The 27,177-nt window shown below is 32.8% G+C and overlaps 3 protein-coding genes across 14 annotated transcripts in view; 2 read left to right on the top strand and 1 right to left on the bottom strand.

The window, feature by feature from the left end:
* LOC126876035 (venom serine protease Bi-VSP-like) overlaps positions 1-27,177 on the bottom strand; it is a 44,962-nt gene that overhangs the window by 13,373 nt on the left and 4,412 nt on the right. Inside the window, exons 1-6 of one of the 12 annotated variants that reach the window (XR_007693888.1) lie at positions 17,148-18,088; positions 3,495-3,604; positions 2,585-2,983; positions 1,408-2,403; positions 1,025-1,079; positions 204-327 (exon numbers count right to left, since the gene is read on the bottom strand). Coding sequence is in view for 1 of the 12 variants with exons in the window: in XM_050638951.1 (XP_050494908.1) it covers positions 2,378-2,403; positions 2,585-2,875; positions 3,495-3,597 (420 nt within the window). In the remaining 11 variants the exon portion in view is untranslated. The other 11 variants (XR_007693885.1, XR_007693883.1, XR_007693879.1 and 8 more) reach the window with 11 other exon arrangements.
* On the top strand, positions 286-6,876 carry LOC126876039 (omega-amidase NIT2-A-like). The gene is made up of 4 exons (XM_050638956.1): positions 286-329; positions 4,970-5,154; positions 5,549-5,717; positions 5,992-6,876. Exons 2-4 carry the CDS (start codon positions 5,071-5,073, stop codon positions 6,123-6,125), a joined length of 387 nt encoding a protein of 128 aa, XP_050494913.1. The 5' UTR covers positions 286-329; positions 4,970-5,070; the 3' UTR covers positions 6,126-6,876.
* Positions 13,828-20,415, top strand: LOC126876038 (omega-amidase NIT2-A-like). The gene is made up of 4 exons (XM_050638955.1): positions 13,828-13,871; positions 18,512-18,696; positions 19,091-19,259; positions 19,534-20,415. Exons 2-4 carry the CDS (start codon positions 18,613-18,615, stop codon positions 19,665-19,667), a joined length of 387 nt encoding a protein of 128 aa, XP_050494912.1. The 5' UTR covers positions 13,828-13,871; positions 18,512-18,612; the 3' UTR covers positions 19,668-20,415.

Here is a 27,177-nt window from a genome sequence, read left to right as displayed (position 1 = left end):
GCCCATTCAAACACACTTCGTGACAAAACACTTTCTCCATAATGTGCATTAAATCTTTGATAAATATAGGCATCAAACATAACCTCCGACCACAAGAAACGAATCACAGCATCCTGCACTGTTTTCCTGCAAATCACCATTGCAAAGCGCCATTACTCGCGCAACGGTCACAAACGAATTGACGTAACACAAAGAAACCTGCGCAGCAGCACTGAACAGATATTGACGTCATACGAAGAGTGCAGATGGATCAATACGGTCGACAGAAGTTTTAACTATCTGGAGTGCGGATAAATTTTTACTGAGAGTCGTATAGGAATCTATAATCTGTAAGTACACCTTTGGCTGAATGGAAATTTCTCTTACATATAGTCAAAAATGCAGAAACTGTGTATTGAATTGGAAAGTGATAAAAAATAAGTGAAGTTTCGAGGTTGCATGTGATTGCATGAGTACACAGGACGTTTTTAGCGAATAAAAAATAATTTTGAAAGACACGAGACTTATCTTGTATTTTATGCACTCTCTGTGTCCGAATTTTCAGAAGCTCTCTATCTTATGAAGTGTTTTAGATTAGCCGGAAAATTTTGTACGTACATACAAGAAGTATACGATCTAAGTGGAATATTCCATTATTCTCTTGATACAACAGAAACGAAATTTACAGAACTTCTCAGAAAGTTGGTTTATTATTACCAAATTAATAGAATTAATATACGTTTATCATCTTTACATACCTAAGTCATGGAGGTTTATCGTGCGTAAAAAATTAGTGTCGTTTCAAAGTTACATTTCGTACATTTTAAGCCTATAATTTGTAACGTACAAAACAATGTAAATTTGAGCTGTTTCTTATCTCCACAATAAGAAAATCCAACTTTACGTTTTTTACACAATGATATTTATGGAACAGTAATATCATATTATTGCATCGCTTGGAGAATGAAGTCAAGGTACGATGTGACCCTAGTGTAAACGCTGGGATACCCAGCTGTGCCACACTTATAAGCATAAGACACAATACCTATTAAATACGAGGTTAATTCATGTTGTATCAGCAGTGGTCCGCCACGGTCAGCCTGAAAGGATCGTTAAATTTTTAATCAAAGATACTGAAATATATCGATCGAATTGCATTGAAATTATACTTATATACAGTAATAATCTTCTATTGATTTGTGTATTGAAATACTCCAATTTATAACGTACATGTTATATGTATTTTGAGCAAAACTAAGATTAGAAGGAAATTAGATTAAATACCATAACGAGGTGTGAGAAGTGGGCAAAACTATTAAATTGTGTTTATCTATTATTTTTAATGTTTAAGACGTCGATTTGATGTTAATTTGAATTGACGTGTCTTCAGATACCGTATAGTTTGTAGTAACTCTGTAACTTAATTACCGTACAAGAATCCTCTCCACCCTGAGCATGTTCGGCGCATATTATACCATCAGTGATATCAGGTGCATTAGGAAATTTGGAATAAGCTATTTTGCATTCGGCGTTCTTAATCACTGGCATTTGTACTTCCATTAATGCATTAGGTCGTGGTCGTCCTACGAAGAAAATGAGAAAGATATTTAAGACTGGAACTGTTTAATTTTATTATAAAATTGATATCACTTGCTATATCTTAACGCTCCCCATCCAGCAACAAGGGGGTTATAGCCGACGAAGTTGCTCTTTCGTACAAATGGGATATACGTACCCTGAAAAATAAAAAAATAAATGAAAATGCAGGAAACGAATGACCAAAAGTATGAGAAAGAATTGTACACGCTTTATGACACAATATATGTGTACAGTAAGAAATTTCAGGATATGATACTTCAGTAATACTCAATAGCATATATATATATATTTGAGGACTTACTCGAAAATGGCACCTCCTCCACCTATCTAAGAATGGCAATATTATGATTGTGTATGTTTTCTATTCCATCCATATGTGCACAATGTGCTGCGGTTAAAACATGCCTAGCCGATATCAGGGAACCTCCGCACTTCCATAGTGGTTTGTCTGGGTTTCGGGGATTACGAAAACCTAATGCAGCGATCCATGGCCAAGCGCCTAAAATGCAATAGTCATAGTTGTGAATATACATAATTTTTTCTCACATAACGAGTAACAACGATTATTACCTATTCGATATTCGATCATACAGCAGACGATAAGTACATACGTACAAATACTCTGAAATAGAGATTTGATAAAGACAGAAATTAAATTTTTATTCCAGTGGAATACAAATTATTAAATAATTCTATATAATTTCTATTTGAACTATACTGAACTATAAAGTTCAAACGTGTAATTTCTGCCCTAACAGTTTTTGATCTCTATCCATATTATTACTCCTATATCAATTTTTTATTTCAAGCAAAAAGATACTCTTCCTAACATGAAGTAAAAGAAAGAAATAATTCAAGTTAATAAGTAAAGTTACTACCGATAAAATCATAGCATTATTATTTAGTCTAATTGAAATGTACATTGATGTGCTGTTTAATGCCTTTAAAGTTCATGCTTTGCAGTAAATGGCTTATTATTAATCGGAAAGAAAGACATAAAACGTACCAAGTTCAGCTGGTTTACCATCGACCACCCTGGTATGAGAGACGTTGCTAAAACCACAGTATGGTGGTCGCAAAGCCTTATACTTATACACAGTTTTTATTAAAATTTCTCTCTTCTCTTTGTTTGGATCGTTCGGACAGCAAACGATCGTAACATTGACCTGGTATCTGCACACTGATCGTCTATAAAAATCGGTGGCTGTACGGTACTGTATCTGCCATATTTCTTGCAGAGGTTTACATTTTCTGTAGTCAAGGCACCTGCCTTCTTGATTGTCCGGTGTGGTACATTCTGGATCAAACAATTTTAAAACATTTATACAGTTCAAAGATGCGTAAGAAAGCGACACCGATTACTCAACTTTCGAAGTAAAAAGCCGATCAAGTCCACCGGATTGCCCTACAGACACGTATTAATCCGTAAGAGTTAGTCATCATGTTGATAATAATTATCTAAAGAAACTTTTCACGTAAAAATATAAAATTTTAATTGATTAGATATTGTGTTAGCCATACTTAAGAAAGAAAATGAAAATGAATGAAATGAAAGAAAAGGACTACCTTCAACCTCATGTTTTAAATAAACACTTTGTCAGTTTTGCGGTAAATAAATTCTTAGGAATTCAGGACAGTTTTTAGTGAATCATTTTGTTTCGACCGTTCGCGGAGAGACGCGATCGCGAGATAGCACGTCAACGAGAGTTGTAAGTTCCCGTTACGATTAAATAATCGACGCCACGAACTGATCGATCCCCTTATTTCGATTATGATAATAAGGGTAGTTCAATGAAATTCCACAGAATTAACACAAATAAATTAATGTTTATTTCAACAACTTATTAACTAGAAAGATATAAATGGAACAAAAAAAATGTAACTGCGTTTTGGTTGATAAGTAATGCGCGACATACCACATGTGTTGACGGTTCGACTTCTCGAAAAGTTCTGAACGCCTTTCGATTTTTTTCGTTTTTTCTGGAAGGCGACCCCCACTACGTTCGGATCACGCCACATTCTTTTACTGCGAGGTAAAATACGGGCCACGAGTCGACGTTTCTGGAAGTCGCCCTGCTTAATGAACCATGCGCTTGCCACTACAATGTTTGTTTGCCGGGCAGACGCGACGATCCGTCTGCGACATTATAGTGCCGCGATCGATAGTTAAGAATATGACCTATGGTAAGCCGCATGGCGTAACATTCTCCCCCCGTTGAGAGGGTACCGATCAAACTAGCGAGGTGTGGTTGAAGTTCCCATCTTATTTCGGCTCGGTGGCTAGTTGTTCGGGTTTCTCGAGATCGGGTTGAATTGGCAGTGGGACAAGCCTTTTGACGCCCCGATCCAAAATGCTCTTTGCCGTCTGAACTGTAGCTGTCCGGATGACACCATCGGCGCCTGAATGAACCTTGATAACTCGGCCCAGAGGCCAATGCATGGAGGGAACGTTGTCCTCTCTGAGGATGACGATTGTGCCCTTTTGGATGCTGTGTCCACCCTTGCTCCATTTATTGCGGTTGGTTAGCTCGTTCAAATACTCCTTATGCCAGCGGTTCCAAAAATGTTGTTTAAGCTGTTGGATATGCTGCCATTTGGAGAGTCGGTTCGATGGAATGTCTCTGAAATCTCGATCACGTAAGCACATTAATGAATCGCCAATGAGGAAATGTCCGGGAGTGAGGGCTAGGAGATCATTTGGATCGGTGGAGATAGGAGTTAGCGGGCGGGAATTGAGGACTGCTTCTATTTCTATGATAAGAGTATTACGGTGTTAAGCTCATATGTTTCTGTTTCTCCACTCGCGCTGCGCCATAATATCCTTTGATATTTCCGATCCTCTGGTCGTACGAGGAATTGCCGATACATTTTCTCGATCTCGCCAGTGAGTACGTACTGATGAGCGCGGAATCTAATTAATATACAAAATAAATTGTGAATTGATTCGAGAATATAGGATTTCCCCATTTTCATGATTATCGTGATTTTTGTATAAATATATTTTTTAAGATACTAATAATTAGGTACTTATAAATTAGTATTATCAATTATTTTGCATTTATAATTCCGCCTCTAGTATAAGTGTTAATTGAAAACTAACTTTATGTTTCAAAAAGTACTAGCAAAGTCGTTGAGTAACAAGCCACTGATGCTAACACAAATAGCATTGTCGTAATTAAATATTTCTAAATATTCATTTTTCATTTTGAACCTGTAGAAACAATTTATTATATATACTATTAGCTAAGTAATTGCATATTTAATTAAGTCGAAATATAAAACTTAGTTATTTTAATAATTTAAAAAATAAAAAACTGACAAACATTTCAATTTAATTTATGGTTGGAACAAAAGACAGTTATTTTTCATTAATTGAAATATTGCAATGCAGAGTACTTTCGAAAATACGCCGAGAGTATTCCTGATGGTGAAACGAGCGTTGCTTCATCGAACGCAGCTAAAGAAAACAACATCTATGTAGTTGGTGGTACGATGCCTGAAATAGAGGGCGATAAATTGTACAATACCTGTACTATTTGGGGTCCCGATGGAACTTTGATAGCAAAACACCGAAAGGTAAGTAATATATTCCTTTATGGCTTTGAATTTGAAAATATTGGGGCGAAGAAAGTGACTCTATCTAGGAATAATTTAGGAATATACATATGTACATACGTATACTATAACCAATTCTATAATTTACGGTTTATAGATAACGTTATGATACGGGAAACGCCCATTTTTGTTGTAATGTGTAATATAAATTTTTCACATACTTAAAATATTATTATACTTATTTTTTCTCCTTTTTAAACATTATTAAATGATAAGATTTTTTAATAAAAGAAAGTGATAAAAACGCTGTCAGTTATTAAATAAAAAATAATTAAAGTTTAGGAGTTGGTAACTTTGATATTAAATTACAAAAGTTGCAGCAATAGAATTAGCGACCACATTTTTATGTTATTAGGTACATCTATTCGACATCGACATTCCTAATAAGATTACTTTTCGAGAGAGTGATTCACTCAGTCCTGGTAACTCCCTAACGACGTTCGATGTGAAGGGCTGCAAAATAGGTATTGGCATTTGCTGTGATATTAGATTCGAGGAAATGGCACGCATTTATCGGAACAAAGGTACAGTAACTTAATCGATCAATACTTAACTAGCAAAAAATTAAATATCTTTCTTAAATATATTCTATATAAAATTAATATAATCTGTAACTCTGTATAAAAAGAAGCTTAATTTAAAAAACCAGTATATTTGCTGAAAATGAAACAACTAAAAGAATTAAAAGCACAATAAGAGGACTGTCCTCGCATATTCAGAAATGATGGAATGTGAACCGTGCAACTACGAAGTTAATTGGTATTCGGTGGCTTCATATTTCCTGCTTCTCTGGGTTAGGTTGCCAAATGCTGATATATCCAGCGGCATTCAATATGACCACTGGACCACTGCACTGGTCATTACTTCAGCGTTCCAGAGCGAATGATAATCAATTATACGTTGCCTGCATATCACCGGCTCGTGTTCCTTAAGCAAGTTACGTCGCATGGGGACATACACAGTTGACCAATCCCTGGGGAAAGATTCTTTACGATTTGGAAACTCAAGAGAATATGGCAGTCACCGATATCAAAAAAAAAAAAAAAGAAAAAAAAATTTCAACAAATAAATAAATAAAAAAAAAAGTCACCGATATCGGTAATTTACAGCTTAAAATTAAAAGCGAGAGATCCATGATGTAATTAATTTTTAGTCTCGTTAATTTATCGATTTAGCCATCTTCCTCTGTATTTGTTGAATTTATTAGTAAGCATTACTTATTACTTCGTATGTTTCTTTTTTCTATCAGATCTAAAAGTTGTTGAGGAAGTAAGGGCTCAGATACCTACATTTTCTCAGAGACGTACAGATTTGTACGACACTGTCTGTAAGAAGGAGTAACTCTACACTAAAACAGAAAATGTTTTTTTATAATATTTCTACTACGATATCCTTTTTTGTGAATTATTACTAATTTCTTATCATCCATTTCTTGTAAATATATTATATCACGATATTACAGATATATACATAGATATACACGTTAATTAAATCCTCTATATGGTATTTTTATATCAGTGTCATAAACATTGTAAACCGAAAATCTTCTATTACACGCGTACATATACAGTCAATATTATTGTTACATATAGTGATACATACGTTGATCCACACATTAATTAAATCCTCTATATGCTATTTCTACTTTGCTATCTTGAATAGATAAATAACATGTCGCTTCCAGATGTCAAATATTATTTGCCAAATGCACATATAATGATATAATTACATATAATGATAATAATAATATAATAATTATATATAATATTGATAATAATGATATAATTACATATAATGATAATAATAATATAATAATTATATATAATATTGATAATAATGATATAATTACATATAATGATATATACGTTGATCGACACATTAATTATGTCCTCCATATGGTATTTTTATATCGGTGTCATGAACATTTTTCCCCGAACGACCTTCTATCACGCGCGTACGTATATCGAGAATATTATTGTATTATCGTATTATCGAGAATATGTGTTGATATACACATTAATTAAATCCTCTATATAGTATTTTTACTTTGCTATCTTGAATAGATAAATAATCTCGAATATAGACATACAGGTACACTTACGTTGATATACACCTTTGTACAAGGTGTCAAAAAATTTTTTATCACGGCGTTTTTTTAAGACGATTTTATAGCTTCGAAATTGATCTTGACACGATTTTCAATGTCAAATTATTTTTCTATTGCATCATGTGATACTCATTAGGAGGAACAAAACTTCTGTTTTCTTAGAAAAAATGTTTGAAATTTCATTAATTCCTAGATTGATTTTATTTATACTTTAAGGTCAGATATGACATCAAATAATGTCAATACTAATATCTAGTTATTTGTCAATTTACAGCATCTGAAAAACAAGATATCTTCGAGACAGCGTGGGTTTTCTTTCCAACTTTCTTAACTTTCAACAATAAAATTTTCGTCAAACGATACAATCTATCCAACAAAGTTCTTGTACACAGCCAATCTCGTAAGAACATAGATCTTCTTCAAGTATTATTCTTCACAATGCTTCGTGTGGAATTTCTACTTGACGAGTTATTATTAAACGATTAAAAGCTTATTATTATACGATAATGTAATATCGTAGAATAGCTTTGATTGGAGATCGGCTGAAATTAGAAAACACCGTGTACGCCGTCTTTTTGTGGTTTGTTTACATCCAAGAGCGCCTAGTAACAGTGACGCGAGAAAAGATAAGCAGCGTCAAAACAGAAGTACGGTTTCATATTTCAAGGAGTGGCAATCAAGAGGCCAGAGTATGTGAGCCGAAAAGTGTGTGTGTGTGTGTGTGTGTGTGTGTGTGTGTGTGTGTGTGTGTGTGTGTGTGTGTGTGTGTGTGTGTGTGTGTGTGTGTGTGTGTGAGCGCGTGTGCGTGCGTGCGTGCAGGACCGAGCAGGAATGCATTGGCGAGGTTCAGAGTTGATCGAGACGTCGAAGCATAGAGTCGTTAGAATTGAGTTGCGAGTGTTGTCGAGTGTTAGAGTTGCTAGTGAGAGAGAGAGAGAGAGAGAGAGTTACCAAATAGTTGTCAAGTTATTTGTTGTAAATACGAGCGTTGCATTTAGTTTTCCTGTTAATCAAACATCGTTTCTCTGTCTAACTAATATCTGTATTTTCAATCCATTATTAATAAATTATAATTAATCGGACAAAATTACACCTTTAATATATTCCGATATTACATTACCGTTATGTAATATTTATCATGCTTATTTTGTACGTAAAACGAATCGTTGGAATATTCCCGAAGCTAACGAAGCATTTCCCAAAAGTTAAACCGAAGAAATTAACGCGAATAGTTAAGTGAAATTTTTCCATTAACTTGCTGACCAACCGGCAAATAAAAAATCATAAAAATTGTTTCAATGTGTTGAGGTCACGCATAACTTCTTTTTTCATTGACGATTACCAAACAGGTAAAATTTCGAAATTGTACGAAGGCCACGTGACCAGATCGTATTGGAATTTGAAGTGCATGGAAAAAGACAACTCGAAGTACAAACCTTGAGCTGTACTACTCGAAGTACAAACGTGAACTAATGGATGCAGAAAAGCAATTAACGCCAAACATCCGAACAGCATCTTGGAGCCCGTCATTGTTCTGAAATAAAAGAAGTGACGAATTAAAAAGACGCAGGACTAATAATAATAAAGGAAACTTAGTTCGTATTATAAATTGAATTTACATCAGAAAAGAAGCACGATCAAGCGAAACAGATCGTAGAAATGACAAATATCATCGATATACGTTTCAGTGTAATTTCACTTTTGAAAATTATTTAGTTTAATACGATCGTATTCATCGCTCTGAAACTTTCATTGTGCTGCAATTTGTGCTGCGTCTTTTTAATTTCTCTATCTTTCTGTGTTTTCGGAAAAATTACTTGAAAGATTAAGAATTGCTTGCCTTATTTTATTTTCGATTAGTTAGGATTTGATTATTCCAGGTAAGGTTTATTATTTATAACAGGTTTTATCACTTGTTTATTATTTAGGAGTTTGTTATTTTAGGATTAGTACCTTTTAGGATTTCTTATCCTTCGAGTTTCTGTTTCAGATATCTAGGTCTATTTCAAGATGTTTTATTACATTAGGATTATTTATTCGATTAAGATAATTTAAGAGTTTCACAATGTACAAAGAAATAATCGCGTGAAATTTAGATTTATGCTTTAAACGTATTAAACACGCGGTAATTTCAATGTCTATAGCCTCGAACGTGTTCTGATTAGTTGTGTCATTGTCTGTGACATTGAAATCACAAAAATCCATTGCAAGTGTGCTGTCATGCAATGTGGATGTAATTGGGTTTTTTGGGTATTTCCTGTATCATCTGATTTGTACAGTACTATTTTAACGCAAGGACAGGAAAGTTATTATATATTTCCCGTCCATTATTTGAATCGTTGTGAAGTGTAACGAATTATATTCGATTCGAGGAGATGTTAATGAATTACCCATTTCATATGTAATTACATGGAAATAAAAATCATTGCAAAAATAATTGATCTAATGACAACGGAATTTCCAATATTTTTTTGTTTCGTCACGTCTTTTTCATAATATATCTTTTATAGGTACGTGATTTATTAATCGTTCGAATGGAAATAATTATTCGTATAATATTCAAATGATTCTAGCCATAAAATAAATTAAAACGATACCTGTAATGCAATCTGCGTATGACGTCAACCTCGATCTATGCTTATACAAGAAATTTTATCAATCAATGACTAGATATACAATAATCAAATATTATAAAATTTCCTGAAAACCTTTAGGTGTTAATATTAAGGTGTTAATATCTTTAATATTTGCAAGTTATTGTTTAGCGCTAATTAGTTAGAATGTAACAAGTGGTGTACCAGAATTGAGATAATTAAGCCACACGAACAATCTTATTTAGATCTTTTTAATTTTTTAATTCTCTTTTGCTCTAATACTTCGTAAAATTAATCTTCATTAGCTACTACACTTCATAGAATAACAAGAGATAATTTTTCTTATATAACGTTTCATTCATAAAATCTATCATTAAAGTATATCTTCATAAAAATATCATTCCATACTAACGGTATATTTGGTGTCATACGAGATAACAGTTACCAGTGATGACATATGTAACTTTATAAAGATATCTCGTTTTATTATATATTAAAAGAATGTACTCATTGCTGCTATATTTCAGATGAAAAAAAGGTGGCAATGATTTTACAGTAAAATCGTTCGTTTACAACTGATTCATTTACATTTCATGATAATACTGTGCATTCTGAATATGCTATGATTTGGTTTAAAATAATAAATAGTCCATTCTTGCATACTATTGCTCCAGCTTTACTTGTATTATCGATATTGGTATAAATAGAAAGACAATTAATGTCGTTCGAGTCTATTTTCGGATCATTTATATTACGTTTAATCCATATAGTTATTATATGAGACATAGTATCGTAAAATTTGGAAGAATAAAACGTTCGTACAGGAAGTACATTTTATAAGAACTCCAACAAATCTGCGTGTGCACCTAAAATACAAACTGATAGTGATTGTTCATAAGTTTATATACATTATCTAATGTCAATCGAAGGTATCAATTCTTTTTCTCCATAAGAGTACTTCTTCATTTATATGTGTTCAAAAATACATGTGTTCAACCGTGAAGCATATGTCACCTACAACGAAAAAGAGTTTTCCTATACTTAATATTTCCTTTATATACCTATGAAAGTCTATTCTTCGCGTAGTATGAAATTATGAATAAATCTGGAATATTGTTCAATCTGAAAAGAAAAATAACTTATTGACATCATTCATTGATACGAGATTCAGAATGTTTGTTTTGTCTTGCAGAAAAAGAAGGCAGCCCTCCCTTTCTTTTAATGTGAAATAGAAAGCGAAAATTTGAAAACAGATTTTTTGGAAATTTACTTGCAAATATCGTTTTCAATATCGTGATTTTCTTCCCAATGGTACTGTACTTTCAAATTTTCCAGTATCCCTCTAAAAACAAAAAGTCGAACCTCGTTATTGTTAACGTAGGCATTACAAGGAAGAGAAGTATTAGAAAGCAGCTCCTTTTTATTATGGATTTCTTTATAATCATGTAAATAAGAAATTCCGGAAATTTTTTCCTCAAGAATTTAATTCTTGTGTTTTGATTGATAATTATTACACTGCATACTAACTTTTCGCATACTGTTCGCGTCTAACAATTTCCTAATAATAACTACTTCAAAATTACATATGTTCTTGCACGAATTCAAAAGTACGTATGATACAATTACAATTGATTCTAAAATAATAATTATTTAAAGATATTAAGATACTAATTAAACGTTTCACTATATTTCAAAATCTGGAACAACAAATTTTTATTTATAAAAAATGAAACTGTCTTTATATATTCTTTGTCATGATGCTATTTCTTATTACCATGTCGACATTTTTTAAAATTCATTTTGTTATCTCTACGCAATATGAAAATTCATATGCTGCTTAATATTTTTTACATATTATCCATCCACCGCATGATATCTCCTGAAAAATCAAAATATTAATGTTATATTATTACAATGCTTCTTAAATTTCAATTTTTGACAAATTTGAAATCCAATATATTTTGCACAATTATTATTTATCAAAAAATTCCAAGTTAGTAACTTTCTTTTCAAATGGCAAATAACATATACTTTGACTTACCTGTAAGTTTTTGTTCCTAATCATCATTTCCTCTTATAGAACACATCATTATTGTTCTCATAATTACTACCAGTGTCATAGATATTGTAGTGGCTACAACTGAATTAATAGAAAATGATAAATAACTGTGTATAACACTAACACATAATTGTGTATAACAATGACAGATAACTTTTACTTACATATCAGTCGATAAGGGATTACTGTGATATCCTGTTGATGTTTCTTAAGGCACTTGATTAGGTGCGATACGGTATCATTCCTTATGGTATACTGTAGATAAGTATTTTAGAAAATAACAAGAATAAATCTAAATTATTCAGAGGTTCCAGTTTCGGCTTAGACATAAATACAGGACCATTTGCAAAGAAGAAAGGGTGCGTTTCTACAGCCTCGTTATAGTAACCATGAATACCAATCTCTGAATTACTGGTTACTAAACATAAATATCCTATAAAATTTAATATATTTCTTTAATTTTTAATACATACATGAGTTAGTAGTTCTAAATTATGAATCATCCTACCTGTGATATTACACTTTTCCTTATAATATCATCACTCGAGTGAACAACATTAAGATCATGTAAACCATGTCATCCTATCTTACTGTGAAGATACTTAGTTATGTTATCTAACATTATAAAAATATCATCAAATTCAAGTCCTTTTATTCACATCACATGGCCACGACGATCTGGTTCTTCGTTATATAACGTTCTAAAATTTGTCGTATATATAGGATGTACAAACCGTGATATCAAGGTATCAGTTCTTCCTTCCCAAGGGACAGTTTCATTAAAATTCTGATAGAATTAAAAATTAATTATTAATATTCTAACAATCATATATGTTAAATACATTATAGTCAACGATATATACCTGAGCGAATGTAGGGGTGATTCCTTGATAATTATAAATGTCATCAGCCCACATCATTGTGCCACTTCTTTGTACTCCAGCCTCTAGATTAACAGCCTAAACAAACATACGAAATTTTATAGAAGCTGTACAAAATATAGTATATATGCGCAATATTGAAGCGTTCAAGGGGATATAAAGGTAATGTACATCACATACACGTGTACTCTCATGCAACAAAATACAATTAGATTTAATAGTATAAGCTCTTTTATTCATCATAAGAGATTGGAAATTTAAGTGTCTTACGAGGGTGAGTAAAAAGTTACCCGCTCTGTCGGTGTAGAATTTATTTTAAGCAATTGTCAAAAAAGACATACATCATTTTTTGACATAATCACTCGATTTCTGTATACACTTTGTCCATTTGCCGAAGGACCTTTATATTTTCTCATTAAAAAATGTTTTGGGCTGAGCTGCGAACCACGAATGCATCGTCGTCTTCACCTTTTCATCAGCTTTTTCGGCATCCATCTCGCACAAACTTTTTAAAATCCAAATCTGTCGTGCACTATTGCATAAGCAGAGCCGTGGCTGATTTGCAAATGATTTGCCACATTATCCAGTGTCACTCGTCTATTCCATAGAGCATAAGTTCATGAGCACGTTCAATGTTGTCATCGTGGATGTGGACGGGCGTCCAGCTGTTTTTTCATAACACTTGTGCGATCTTCTTTGAACTTTTGTGCCCATTCAAACACACTTCGTGACAAAACACTTTCTCCATAATGTGCATTAAATCTTTGATAAATATAGGCATCAAACATAACCTCCGACCACAAGAAACGAATCACAGCATCCTGCACTGTTTTCCTGCAAATCACCATTGCAAAGCGCCATTACTCGCGCAACGGTCACAAACGAATTGACGTAACACAAAGAAACCTGCGCAGCAGCACTGAACAGATATTGACGTCATACGAAGAGTGCAGATGGATCAATACGGTCGACAGAAGTTTTAACTATCTGGAGTGCGGATAAATTTTTACTGAGAGTCGTATAGGAATCTATAATCTGTAAGTACACCTTTGGCTGAATGGAAATTTCTCTTACATATAGTCAAAAATGCAGAAACTGTGTATTGAATTGGAAAGTGATAAAAAATAAGTGAAGTTTCGAGGTTGCATGTGATTGCATGAGTACACAGGACGTTTTTAGCGAATAAAAAATAATTTTGAAAGACACGAGACTTATCTTGTATTTTATGCACTCTCTGTGTCCGAATTTTCAGAAGCTCTCTATCTTATGAAGTGTTTTAGATTAGCCGGAAAATTTTGTACGTACATACAAGAAGTATACGATCTAAGTGGAATATTCCATTATTCTCTTGATACAACAGAAACGAAATTTACAGAACTTCTCAGAAAGTTGGTTTATTATTACCAAATTAATAGAATTAATATACGTTTATCATCTTTACATACCTAAGTCGTGGAGGTTTATCGTGCGTAAAAAATTAGTGTCGTTTCAAAGTTACATTTCGTACATTTTAAGCCTATAATTTGTAACGTACAAAACAATGTAAATTTGAGCTGTTTCTTATCTCCACAATAAGAAAATCCAACTTTACGTTTTTTACACAATGATATTTATGGAACAGTAATATCATATTATTGCATCGCTTGGAGAATGAAGTCAAGGTACGATGTGACCCTAGTGTAAACGCTGGGATACCCAGCTGTGCCACACTTATAAGCATAAGACACAATACCTATTAAATACGAGGTTAATTCATGTTGTATCAGCAGTGGTCCGCCACGGTCAGCCTGAAAGGATCGTTAAATTTTTAATCAAAGATACTGAAATATATCGATCGAATTGCATTGAAATTATACTTATATACAGTAATAATCTTCTATTGATTTGTGTATTGAAATACTCCAATTTATAACGTACATGTTATATGTATTTTGAGCAAAACTAAGATTAGAAGGAAATTAGATTAAATACCATAACGAGGTGTGAGAAGTGGGCAAAACTATTAAATTGTGTTTATCTATTATTTTTAATGTTTAAGACGTCGATTTGATGTTAATTTGAATTGACGTGTCTTCAGATACCGTATAGTTTGTAGTAACTCTGTAACTTAATTACCGTACAAGAATCCTCTCCACCCTGAGCATGTTCGGCGCATATTATACCATCAGTGATATCAGGTGCATTAGGAAATTTGGAATAAGCTATTTTGCATTCGGCGTTCTTAATCACTGGCATTTGTACTTCCATTAATGCATTAGGTCGTGGTCGTCCTACGAAGAAAATGAGAAAGATATTTAAGACTGGAACTGTTTAATTTTATTATAAAATTGATATCACTTGCTATATCTTAACGCTCCCCATCCAGCAACAAGGGGGTTATAGCCGACGAAGTTGCTCTTTCGTACAAATGGGATATACGTACCCTGAAAAATAAAAAAATAAATGAAAATGCAGGAAACGAATGACCAAAAGTATGAGAAAGAATTGTACACGCTTTATGACACAATATATGTGTACAGTAAGAAATTTCAGGATATGATACTTCAGTAATACTCAATAGCATATATATATATATTTGAGGACTTACTCGAAAATGGCACCTCCTCCACCTATCTAAGAATGGCAATATTATGATTGTGTATGTTTTCTATTCCATCCATATGTGCACAATGTGCTGCGGTTAAAACATGCCTAGCCGATATCAGGGAACCTCCGCACTTCCATAGTGGTTTGTCTGGGTTTCGGGGATTACGAAAACCTAATGCAGCGATCCATGGCCAAGCGCCTAAAATGCAATAGTCATAGTTGTGAATATACATAATTTTTTCTCACATAACGAGTAACAACGATTATTACCTATTCGATATTCGATCATACAGCAGACGATAAGTACATACGTACAAATACTCTGAAATAGAGATTTGATAAAGACAGAAATTAAATTTTTATTCCAGTGGAATACAAATTATTAAATAATTCTATATAATTTCTATTTGAACTATACTGAACTATAAAGTTCAAACGTGTAATTTCTGCCCTAACAGTTTTTGATCTCTATCCATATTATTACTCCTATATCAATTTTTTATTTCAAGCAAAAAGATACTCTTCCTAACATGAAGTAAAAGAAAGAAATAATTCAAGTTAATAAGTAAAGTTACTACCGATAAAATCATAGCATTATTATTTAGTCTAATTGAAATGTACATTGATGTGCTGTTTAATGCCTTTAAAGTTCATGCTTTGCAGTAAATGGCTTATTATTAATCGGAAAGAAAGACATAAAACGTACCAAGTTCAGCTGGTTTACCATCGACCACCCTGGTATGAGAGACGTTGCTAAAACCACAGTATGGTGGTCGCAAAGCCTTATACTTATACACAGTTTTTATTAAAATTTCTCTCTTCTCTTTGTTTGGATCGTTCGGACAGCAAACGATCGTAACATTGACCTGGTATCTGCACACTGATCGTCTATAAAAATCGGTGGCTGTACGGTACTGTATCTGCCATATTTCTTGCAGAGGTTTACATTTTCTGTAGTCAAGGCACCTGCCTTCTTGATTGTCCGGTGTGGTACATTCTGGATCAAACAATTTTAAAACATTTATACAGTTCAAAGATGCGTAAGAAAGCGACACCGATTACTCAACTTTCGAAGTAAAAAGCCGATCAAGTCCACCGGATTGCCCTACAGACACGTATTAATCCGTAAGAGTTAGTCATCATGTTGATAATAATTATCTAAAGAAACTTTTCACGTAAAAATATAAAATTTTAATTGATTAGATATTGTGTTAGCCATACTTAAGAAAGAAAATGAAAATGAATGAAATGAAAGAAAAGGACTACCTTCAACCTCATGTTTTAAATAAACACTTTGTCAGTTTTGCGGTAAATAAATTCTTAGGAATTCAGGACAGTTTTTAGTGAATCATTTTGTTTCGACCGTTCGCGGAGAGACGCGATCGCGAGATAGCACGTCAACGAGAGTTGTAAGTTCCCGTTACGATTAAATAATCGACGCCACGAACTGATCGATCCCCTTATTTCGATTATGATAATAAGGGTAGTTCAATGAAATTCCACAGAATTAACACAAATAAATTAATGTTTATTTCAACAACTTATTAACTAGAAAGATATAAATGGAACAAAAAAAATGTAACTGCGTTTTGGTTGATAAGTAATGCGCGACATACCACATGTGTTGACGGTTCGACTTCTCGAAAAGTTCTGAACGCCTTTCGATTTTTTTCGTTTTTTCTGGAAGGCGACCCCCACTACGTTCGGATCACGCCACATTCTTTTACTGCGAGGTAAAATACGGGCCACGAGTCGACGTTTCTGGAAGTCGCCCTGCTTAATGAACCATGCGCTTGCCACTACAATGTTTGTTTGCCGGGCAGACGCGACGATCCGTCTGCGACATTATAGTGCCGCGATCGATAGTTAAGAATATGACCTATGGTAAGCCGCATGGCGTAACATTCTCCCCCCGTTGAGAGGGTACCGATCAAACTAGCGAGGTGTGGTTGAAGTTCCCATCTTATTTCGGCTCGGTGGCTAGTTGTTCGGGTTTCTCGAGATCGGGTTGAATTGGCAGTGGGACAAGCCTTTTGACGCCCCGATCCAAAATGCTCTTTGCCGTCTGAACTGTAGCTGTCCGGATGACACCATCGGCGCCTGAATGAACCTTGATAACTCGGCCCAGAGGCCAATGCATGGAGGGAACGTTGTCCTCTCTGAGGATGACGATTGTGCCCTTTTGGATGCTGTGTCCACCCTTGCTCCATTTATTGCGGTTGGTTAGCTCGTTCAAATACTCCTTATGCCAGCGGTTCCAAAAATGTTGTTTAAGCTGTTGGATATGCTGCCATTTGGAGAGTCGGTTCGATGGAATGTCTCTGAAATCTCGATCACGTAAGCACATTAATGAATCGCCAATGAGGAAATGTCCGGGAGTGAGGGCTAGGAGATCATTTGGATCGGTGGAGATAGGAGTTAGCGGGCGGGAATTGAGGACTGCTTCTATTTCTATGATAAGAGTATTACGGTGTTAAGCTCATATGTTTCTGTTTCTCCACTCGCGCTGCGCCATAATATCCTTTGATATTTCCGATCCTCTGGTCGTACGAGGAATTGCCGATACATTTTCTCGATCTCGCCAGTGAGTACGTACTGATGAGCGCGGAATCTAATTAATATACAAAATAAATTGTGAATTGATTCGAGAATATAGGATTTCCCCATTTTCATGATTATCGTGATTTTTGTATAAATATATTTTTTAAGATACTAATAATTAGGTACTTATAAATTAGTATTATCAATTATTTTGCATTTATAATTCCGCCTCTAGTATAAGTGTTAATTGAAAACTAACTTTATGTTTCAAAAAGTACTAGCAAAGTCGTTGAGTAACAAGCCACTGATGCTAACACAAATAGCATTGTCGTAATTAAATATTTCTAAATATTCATTTTTCATTTTGAACCTGTAGAAACAATTTATTATATATACTATTAGCTAAGTAATTGCATATTTAATTAAGTCGAAATATAAAACTTAGTTATTTTAATAATTTAAAAAATAAAAAACTGACAAACATTTCAATTTAATTTATGGTTGGAACAAAAGACAGTTATTTTTCATTAATTGAAATATTGCAATGCAGAGTACTTTCGAAAATACGCCGAGAGTATTCCTGATGGTGAAACGAGCGTTGCTTCATCGAACGCAGCTAAAGAAAACAACATCTATGTAGTTGGTGGTACGATGCCTGAAATAGAGGGCGATAAATTGTACAATACCTGTACTATTTGGGGTCCCGATGGAACTTTGATAGCAAAACACCGAAAGGTAAGTAATATATTCCTTTATGGCTTTGAATTTGAAAATATTGGGGCGAAGAAAGTGACTCTATCTAGGAATAATTTAGGAATATACATATGTACATACGTATACTATAACCAATTCTATAATTTACGGTTTATAGATAACGTTATGATACGGGAAACGCCCATTTTTGTTGTAATGTGTAATATAAATTTTTCACATACTTAAAATATTATTATACTTATTTTTTCTCCTTTTTAAACATTATTAAATGATAAGATTTTTTAATAAAAGAAAGTGATAAAAACGCTGTCAGTTATTAAATAAAAAATAATTAAAGTTTAGGAGTTGGTAACTTTGATATTAAATTACAAAAGTTGCAGCAATAGAATTAGCGACCACATTTTTATGTTATTAGGTACATCTATTCGACATCGACATTCCTAATAAGATTACTTTTCGAGAGAGTGATTCACTCAGTCCTGGTAACTCCCTAACGACGTTCGATGTGAAGGGCTGCAAAATAGGTATTGGCATTTGCTGTGATATTAGATTCGAGGAAATGGCACGCATTTATCGGAACAAAGGTACAGTAACTTAATCGATCAATACTTAACTAGCAAAAAATTAAATATCTTTCTTAAATATATTCTATATAAAATTAATATAATCTGTAACTCTGTATAAAAAGAAGCTTAATTTAAAAAACCAGTATATTTGCTGAAAATGAAACAACTAAAAGAATTAAAAGCACAATAAGAGGACTGTCCTCGCATATTCAGAAATGATGGAATGTGAACCGTGCAACTACGAAGTTAATTGGTATTCGGTGGCTTCATATTTCCTGCTTCTCTGGGTTAGGTTGCCAAATGCTGATATATCCAGCGGCATTCAATATGACCACTGGACCACTGCACTGGTCATTACTTCAGCGTTCCAGAGCGAATGATAATCAATTATACGTTGCCTGCATATCACCGGCTCGTGTTCCTTAAGCAAGTTACGTCGCATGGGGACATACACAGTTGACCAATCCCTGGGGAAAGATTCTTTACGATTTGGAAACTCAAGAGAATATGGCAGTCACCGATATCAAAAAAAAAAAAGAAAAAAAAATTTCAACAAATAAATAAATAAAAAAAAAAGTCACCGATATCGGTAATTTACAGCTTAAAATTAAAAGCGAGAGATCCATGATGTAATTAATTTTTAGTCTCGTTAATTTATCGATTTAGCCATCTTCCTCTGTATTTGTTGAATTTATTAGTAAGCATTACTTATTACTTCGTATGTTTCTTTTTTCTATCAGATCTAAAAGTTGTTGAGGAAGTAAGGGCTCAGATACCTACATTTTCTCAGAGACGTACAGATTTGTACGACACTGTCTGTAAGAAGGAGTAACTCTACACTAAAACAGAAAATGTTTTTTTATAATATTTCTACTACGATATCCTTTTTTGTGAATTATTACTAATTTCTTATCATCCATTTCTTGTAAATATATTATATCACGATATTACAGATATATACATAGATATACACGTTAATTAAATCCTCTATATGGTATTTTTATATCAGTGTCATAAACATTGTAAACCGAAAATCTTCTATTACACGCGTACATATACAGTCAATATTATTGTTACATATAGTGATACATACGTTGATCCACACATTAATTAAATCCTCTATATGCTATTTCTACTTTGCTATCTTGAATAGATAAATAACATGTCGCTTCCAGATGTCAAATATTATTTGCCAAATGCACATATAATGATATAATTACATATAATGATAATAATAATATAATAATTATATATAATATTGATAATAATGATATAATTACATATAATGATAATAATAATATAATAATTATATATAATATTGATAATAATGATATAATTACATATAATGATATATACGTTGATCGACACATTAATTATGTCCTCCATATGGTATTTTTATATCGGTGTCATGAACATTTTTCCCCGAACGACCTTCTATCACGCGCGTACGTATATCGAGAATATTATTGTATTATCGTATTATCGAGAATATGTGTTGATATACACATTAATTAAATCCTCTATATAGTATTTTTACTTTGCTATCTTGAATAGATAAATAATCTCGAATATAGACATACAGGTACACTTACGTTGATATACACCTTTGTACAAGGTGTCAAAAAATTTTTTATCACGGCGTTTTTTTAAGACGATTTTATAGCTTCGAAATTGATCTTGACACGATTTTCAATGTCAAATTATTTTTCTATTGCATCATGTGATACTCATTAGGAGGAACAAAACTTCTGTTTTCTTAGAAAAAATGTTTGAAATTTCATTAATTCCTAGATTGATTTTATTTATACTTTAAGGTCAGATATGACATCAAATAATGTCAATACTAATATCTAGTTATTTGTCAATTTACAGCATCTGAAAAACAAGATATCTTCGAGACAGCGTGGGTTTTCTTTCCAACTTTCTTAACTTTCAACAATAAAATTTTCGTCAAACGATACAATTTATCCAACAAAGTTCTTGTACACAGCCAATCTCGTAAGAACATAGATCTTCTTCAAGTATTATTCTTCACAATGCTTCGTGTGGAATTTCTACTTGACGAGTTATTATTAAACGATTAAAAGCTTATTATTATACGATAATGTAATATCGTAGAATAGCTTTGATTGGAGATCGGCTGAAATTAGAAAACACCGTGTACGCCGTCTTTTTGTGGTTTGTTTACATCCAAGAGCGCCTAGTAACAGTGACGCGAGAAAAGATAAGCAGCGTCAAAACAGAAGTACGGTTTCATATTTCAAGGAGTGGCAATCAAGAGGCCAGAGTATGTGAGCCGAAAAGTGTGTGTGTGTGTGTGTGTGTGTGTGTGTGTGTGTGTGTGTGTGTGTGAGCGCGCGTGTGCGTGCGTGCGTGCAGGACCGAGCAGGAATGCATTGGCGAGGTTCAGAGTTGATCGAGACGTCGAAGCATAGAGTCGTTAGAATTGAGTTGCGAGTGTTGTCGAGTGTTAGAGTTGCTAGTGAGAGAGAGAGAGAGAGAGAGAGTTACCAAATAGTTGTCAAGTTATTTGTTGTAAATACGAGCGTTGCATTTAGTTTTCCTGTTAATCAAACATCGTTTCTCTGTCTAACTAATATCTGTATTTTCAATCCATTATTAATAAATTATAATTAATCGGACAAAATTACACCTTTAATATATTCCGATATTACATTACCGTTATGTAATATTTATCATGCTTATTTTGTACGTAAAACGAATCGTTGGAATATTCCCGAAGCTAACGAAGCATTTCCCAAAAGTTAAACCGAAGAAATTAACGCGAATAGTTAAGTGAAATTTTTCCATTAACTTGCTGACCAACCGGCAAATAAAAAATCATAAAAATTGTTTCAATGTGTTGAGGTCACGCATAACTTCTTTTTTCATTGACGATTACCAAACAGGTAAAATTTCGAAATTGTACGAAGGCCACGTGACCAGATCGTATTGGAATTTGAAGTGCATGGAAAAAGACAACTCGAAGTACAAACCTTGAGCTGTACTACTCGAAGTACAAACGTGAACTAATGGATGCAGAAAAGCAATTAACGCCAAACATCCGAACAGCATCTTGGAGCCCGTCATTGTTCTGAAATAAAAGAAGTGACGAATTAAAAAGACGCAGGACTAATAATAATAAAGGAAACTTAGTTCGTATTATAAATTGAATTTACATCAGAAAAGAAGCACGATCAAGCGAAACAGATCGTAGAAATGACAAATATCATCGATATACGTTTCAGTGTAATTTCACTTTTGAAAATTATTTAGTTTAATACGATCGTATTCATCGCTCTGAAACTTTCATTGTGCTGCAATTTGTGCTGCGTCTTTTTAATTTCTCTATCTTTCTGTGTTTTCGGAAAAATTACTTGAAAGATTAAGAATTGCTTGCCTTATTTTATTTTCGATTAGTTAGGATTTGATTATTCCAGGTAAGGTTTATTATTTATAACAGGTTTTATCACTTGTTTATTATTTAGGAGTTTGTTATTTTAGGATTAGTACCTTTTAGGATTTCTTATCCTTCGAGTTTCTGTTTCAGATATCTAGGTCTATTTCAAGATGTTTTATTACATTAGGATTATTTATTCGATTAAGATAATTTAAGAGTTTCACAATGTACAAAGAAATAATCGCGTGAAATTTAGATTTATGCTTTAAACGTATTAAACACGCGGTAATTTCAATGTCTATAGCCTCGAACGTGTTCTGATTAGTTGTGTCATTGTCTGTGACATTGAAATCACAAAAATCCATTGCAAGTGTGCTGTCATGCAATGTGGATGTAATTGGGTTTTTTGGGTATTTCCTGTATCATCTGATTTGTACAGTACTATTTTAACGCAAGGACAGGAAAGTTATTATATATTTCCCGTCCATTATTTGAATCGTTGTGAAGTGTAACGAATTATATTCGATTCGAGGAGATGTTAATGAATTACCCATTTCATATGTAATTACATGGAAATAAAAATCATTGCAAAAATAATTGATCTAATGACAACGGAATTTCCAATATTTTTTTGTTTCGTCACGTCTTTTTCATAATATATCTTTTATAGGTACGTGATTTATTAATCGTTCGAATGGAAATAATTATTCGTATAATATTCAAATGATTCTAGCCATAAAATAAATTAAAACGATACCTGTAATGCAATCTGCGTATGACGTCAACCTCGATCTATGCTTATACAAGAAATTTTATCAATCAATGACTAGATATACAATAATCAAATATTATAAAATTTCCTGAAAACCTTTAGGTGTTAATATTAAGGTGTTAATATCTTTAATATTTGCAAGTTATTGTTTAGCGCTAATTAGTTAGAATGTAACAAGTGGTGTACCAGAATTGAGATAATTAAGCCACACGAACAATCTTATTTAGATCTTTTTAATTTTTTAATTCTCTTTTGCTCTAATACTTCGTAAAATTAATCTTCATTAGCTACTACACTTCATAGAATAACAAGAGATAATTTTTCTTATATAACGTTTCATTCATAAAATCTATCATTAAAGTATATCTTCATAAAAATATCATTCCATACTAACGGTATATTTGGTGTCATACGAGATAACAGTTACCAGTGATGACATATGTAACTTTATAAAGATATCTCGTTTTATTATATATTAAAAGAATGTACTCATTGCTGCTATATTTCAGATGAAAAAAAGGTGGCAATGATTTTACAGTAAAATCGTTCGTTTACAACTGATTCATTTACATTTCATGATAATACTGTGCATTCTGAATATGCTATGATTTGGTTTAAAATAATAAATAGTCCATTCTTGCATACTATTGCTCCAGCTTTACTTGTATTATCGATATTGGTATAAATAGAAAGACAATTAATGTCGTTCGAGTCTATTTTCGGATCATTTATATTACGTTTAATCCATATAGTTATTATATGAGACATAGTATCGTAAAATTTGGAAGAATAAAACGTTCGTACAGGAAGTACATTTTATAAGAACTCCAACAAATCTGCGTGTGCACCTAAAATACAAACTGATAGTGATTGTTCATAAGTTTATATACATTATCTAATGTCAATCGAAGGTATCAATTCTTTTTCTCCATAAGAGTACTTCTTCATTTATATGTGTTCAAAAATACATGTGTTCAACCGTGAAGCATATGTCACCTACAACGAAAAAGAGTTTTCCTATACTTAATATTTCCTTTATATACCTATGAAAGTCTATTCTTCGCGTAGTATGAAATTATGAATAAATCTGGAATATTGTTCAATCTGAAAAGAAAAATAACTTATTGACATCATTCATTGATACGAGATTCAGAATGTTTGTTTTGTCTTGCAGAAAAAGAAGGCAGCCCTCCCTTTCTTTTAATGTGAAATAGAAAGCGAAAATTTGAAAACAGATTTTTTGGAAATTTACTTGCAAATATCGTTTTCAATATCGTGATTTTCTTCCCAATGGTACTGTACTTTCAAATTTTCCAGTATCCCTCTAAAAACAAAAAGTCGAACCTCGTTATTGTTAACGTAGGCATTACAAGGAAGAGAAGTATTAGAAAGCAGCTCCTTTTTATTATGGATTTCTTTATAATCATGTAAATAAGAAATTCCGGAAATTTTTTCCTCAAGAATTTAATTCTTGTGTTTTGATTGATAATTATTACACTGCATACTAACTTTTCGCATACTGTTCGCGTCTAACAATTTCCTAATAATAACTACTTCAAAATTACATATGTTCTTGCACGAATTCAAAAGTACGTATGATACAATTACAATTGATTCTAAAATAATAATTATTTAAAGATATTAAGATACTAATTAAACGTTTCACTATATTTCAAAATCTGGAACAACAAATTTTTATTTATAAAAAATGAAACTGTCTTTATATATTCTTTGTCATGATGCTATTTCTTATTACCATGTCGACATTTTTTAAAATTCATTTTGTTATCTCTACGCAATATGAAAATTCATATGCTGCTTAATATTTTTTACATATTATCCATCCACCGCATGATATCTCCTGAAAAATCAAAATATTAATGTTATATTATTACAATGCTTCTTAAATTTCAATTTTTGACAAATTTGAAATCCAATATATTTTGCACAATTATTATTTATCAAAAAATTCCAAGTTAGTAACTTTCTTTTCAAATGGCAAATAACATATACTTTGACTTACCTGTAAGTTTTTGTTCCTAATCATCATTTCCTCTTATAGAACACATCATTATTGTTCTCATAATTACTACCAGTGTCATAGATATTGTAGTGGCTACAACTGAATTAATAGAAAATGATAAATAACTGTGTATAACACTAACACATAATTGTGTATAACAATGACAGATAACTTTTACTTACATATCAGTCGATAAGGGATTACTGTGATATCCTGTTGATGTTTCTTAAGGCACTTGATTAGGTGCGATACGGTATCATTCCTTATGGTATACTGTAGATAAGTATTTTAGAAAATAACAAGAATAAATCTAAATTATTCAGAGGTTCCAGTTTCGGCTTAGACATAAATACAGGACCATTTGCAAAGAAGAAAGGGTGCGTTTCTACAGCCTCGTTATAGTAACCATGAATACCAATCTCTGAATTACTGGTTACTAAACATAAATATCCTATAAAATTTAATATATTTCTTTAATTTTTAATACATACATGAGTTAGTAGTTCTAAATTATGAATCATCCTACCTGTGATATTACACTTTTCCTTATAATATCATCACTCGAGTGAACAACATTAAGATCATGTAAACCATGTCATCCTATCTTACTGTGAAGATACTTAGTTATGTTATCTAACATTATAAAAATATCATCAAATTCAAGTCCTTTTATTCACATCACATGGCCACGACGATCTGGTTCTTCGTTATATAACGTTCTAAAATTTGTCGTATATATAGGATGTACAAACCGTGATATCAAGGTATCAGTTCTTCCTTCCCAAGGGACAGTTTCATTAAAATTCTGATAGAATTAAAAATTAATTATTAATATTCTAACAATCATATATGTTAAATACATTATAGTCAACGATATATACCTGAGCGAATGTAGGGGTGATTCCTTGATAATTATAAATGTCATCAGCCCACATCATTGTGCCACTTCTTTGTACTCCAGCCTCTAGATTAACAGCCTAAACAAACATACGAAATTTTATAGAAGCTGTACAAAATATAGTATATATGCGCAATATTGAAGCGTTCAAGGGGATATAAAGGTAATGTACATCACATACACGTGTACTCTCATGCAACAAAATACAATTAGATTTAATAGTATAAGCTCTTTTATTCATCATAAGAGATTGGAAATTTAAGTGTCTTACGAGGGTGAGTAAAAAGTTACCCGCTCTGTCGGTGTAGAATTTATTTTAAGCAATTGTCAAAAAAGACATACATCATTTTTTGACATAATCACTCGATTTCTGTATACACTTTGTCCATTTGCCGAAGGACCTTTATATTTTCTCATTAAAAAATGTTTTGGGCTGAGCTGCGAACCACGAATGCATCGTCGTCTTCACCTTTTCATCAGCTTTTTCGGCATCCATCTCGCACAAACTTTTTAAAATCCAAATCTGTCGTGCACTATTGCATAAGCAGAGCCGTGGCTGATTTGCAAATGATTTGCCACATTATCCAGTGTCACTCGTCTATTCCATAGAGCATAAGTTCATGAGCACGTTCAATGTTGTCATCGTGGATGTGGACGGGCGTCCAGCTGTTTTTTCATAACACTTGTGCGATCTTCTTTGAACTTTTGTGCCCATTCAAACACACTTCGTGACAAAACACTTTCTCCATAATGTGCATTAAATCTTTGATAAATATAGGCATCAAACATAACCTCCGACCACAAGAAACGAATCACAGCATCCTGCACTGTTTTCCTGCAAAT

Source organism: Bombus huntii, unplaced genomic scaffold (assembly GCF_024542735.1).
Source record: "Bombus huntii isolate Logan2020A unplaced genomic scaffold, iyBomHunt1.1 ctg00000062.1, whole genome shotgun sequence".
In the NCBI taxonomy this organism is placed as follows: Eukaryota; Metazoa; Arthropoda; class Insecta; order Hymenoptera; family Apidae; genus Bombus; species Bombus huntii.
Note: the sequence above shows the minus strand (reverse complement) of the source record. Positions and strands in the feature narration are given on the sequence as shown.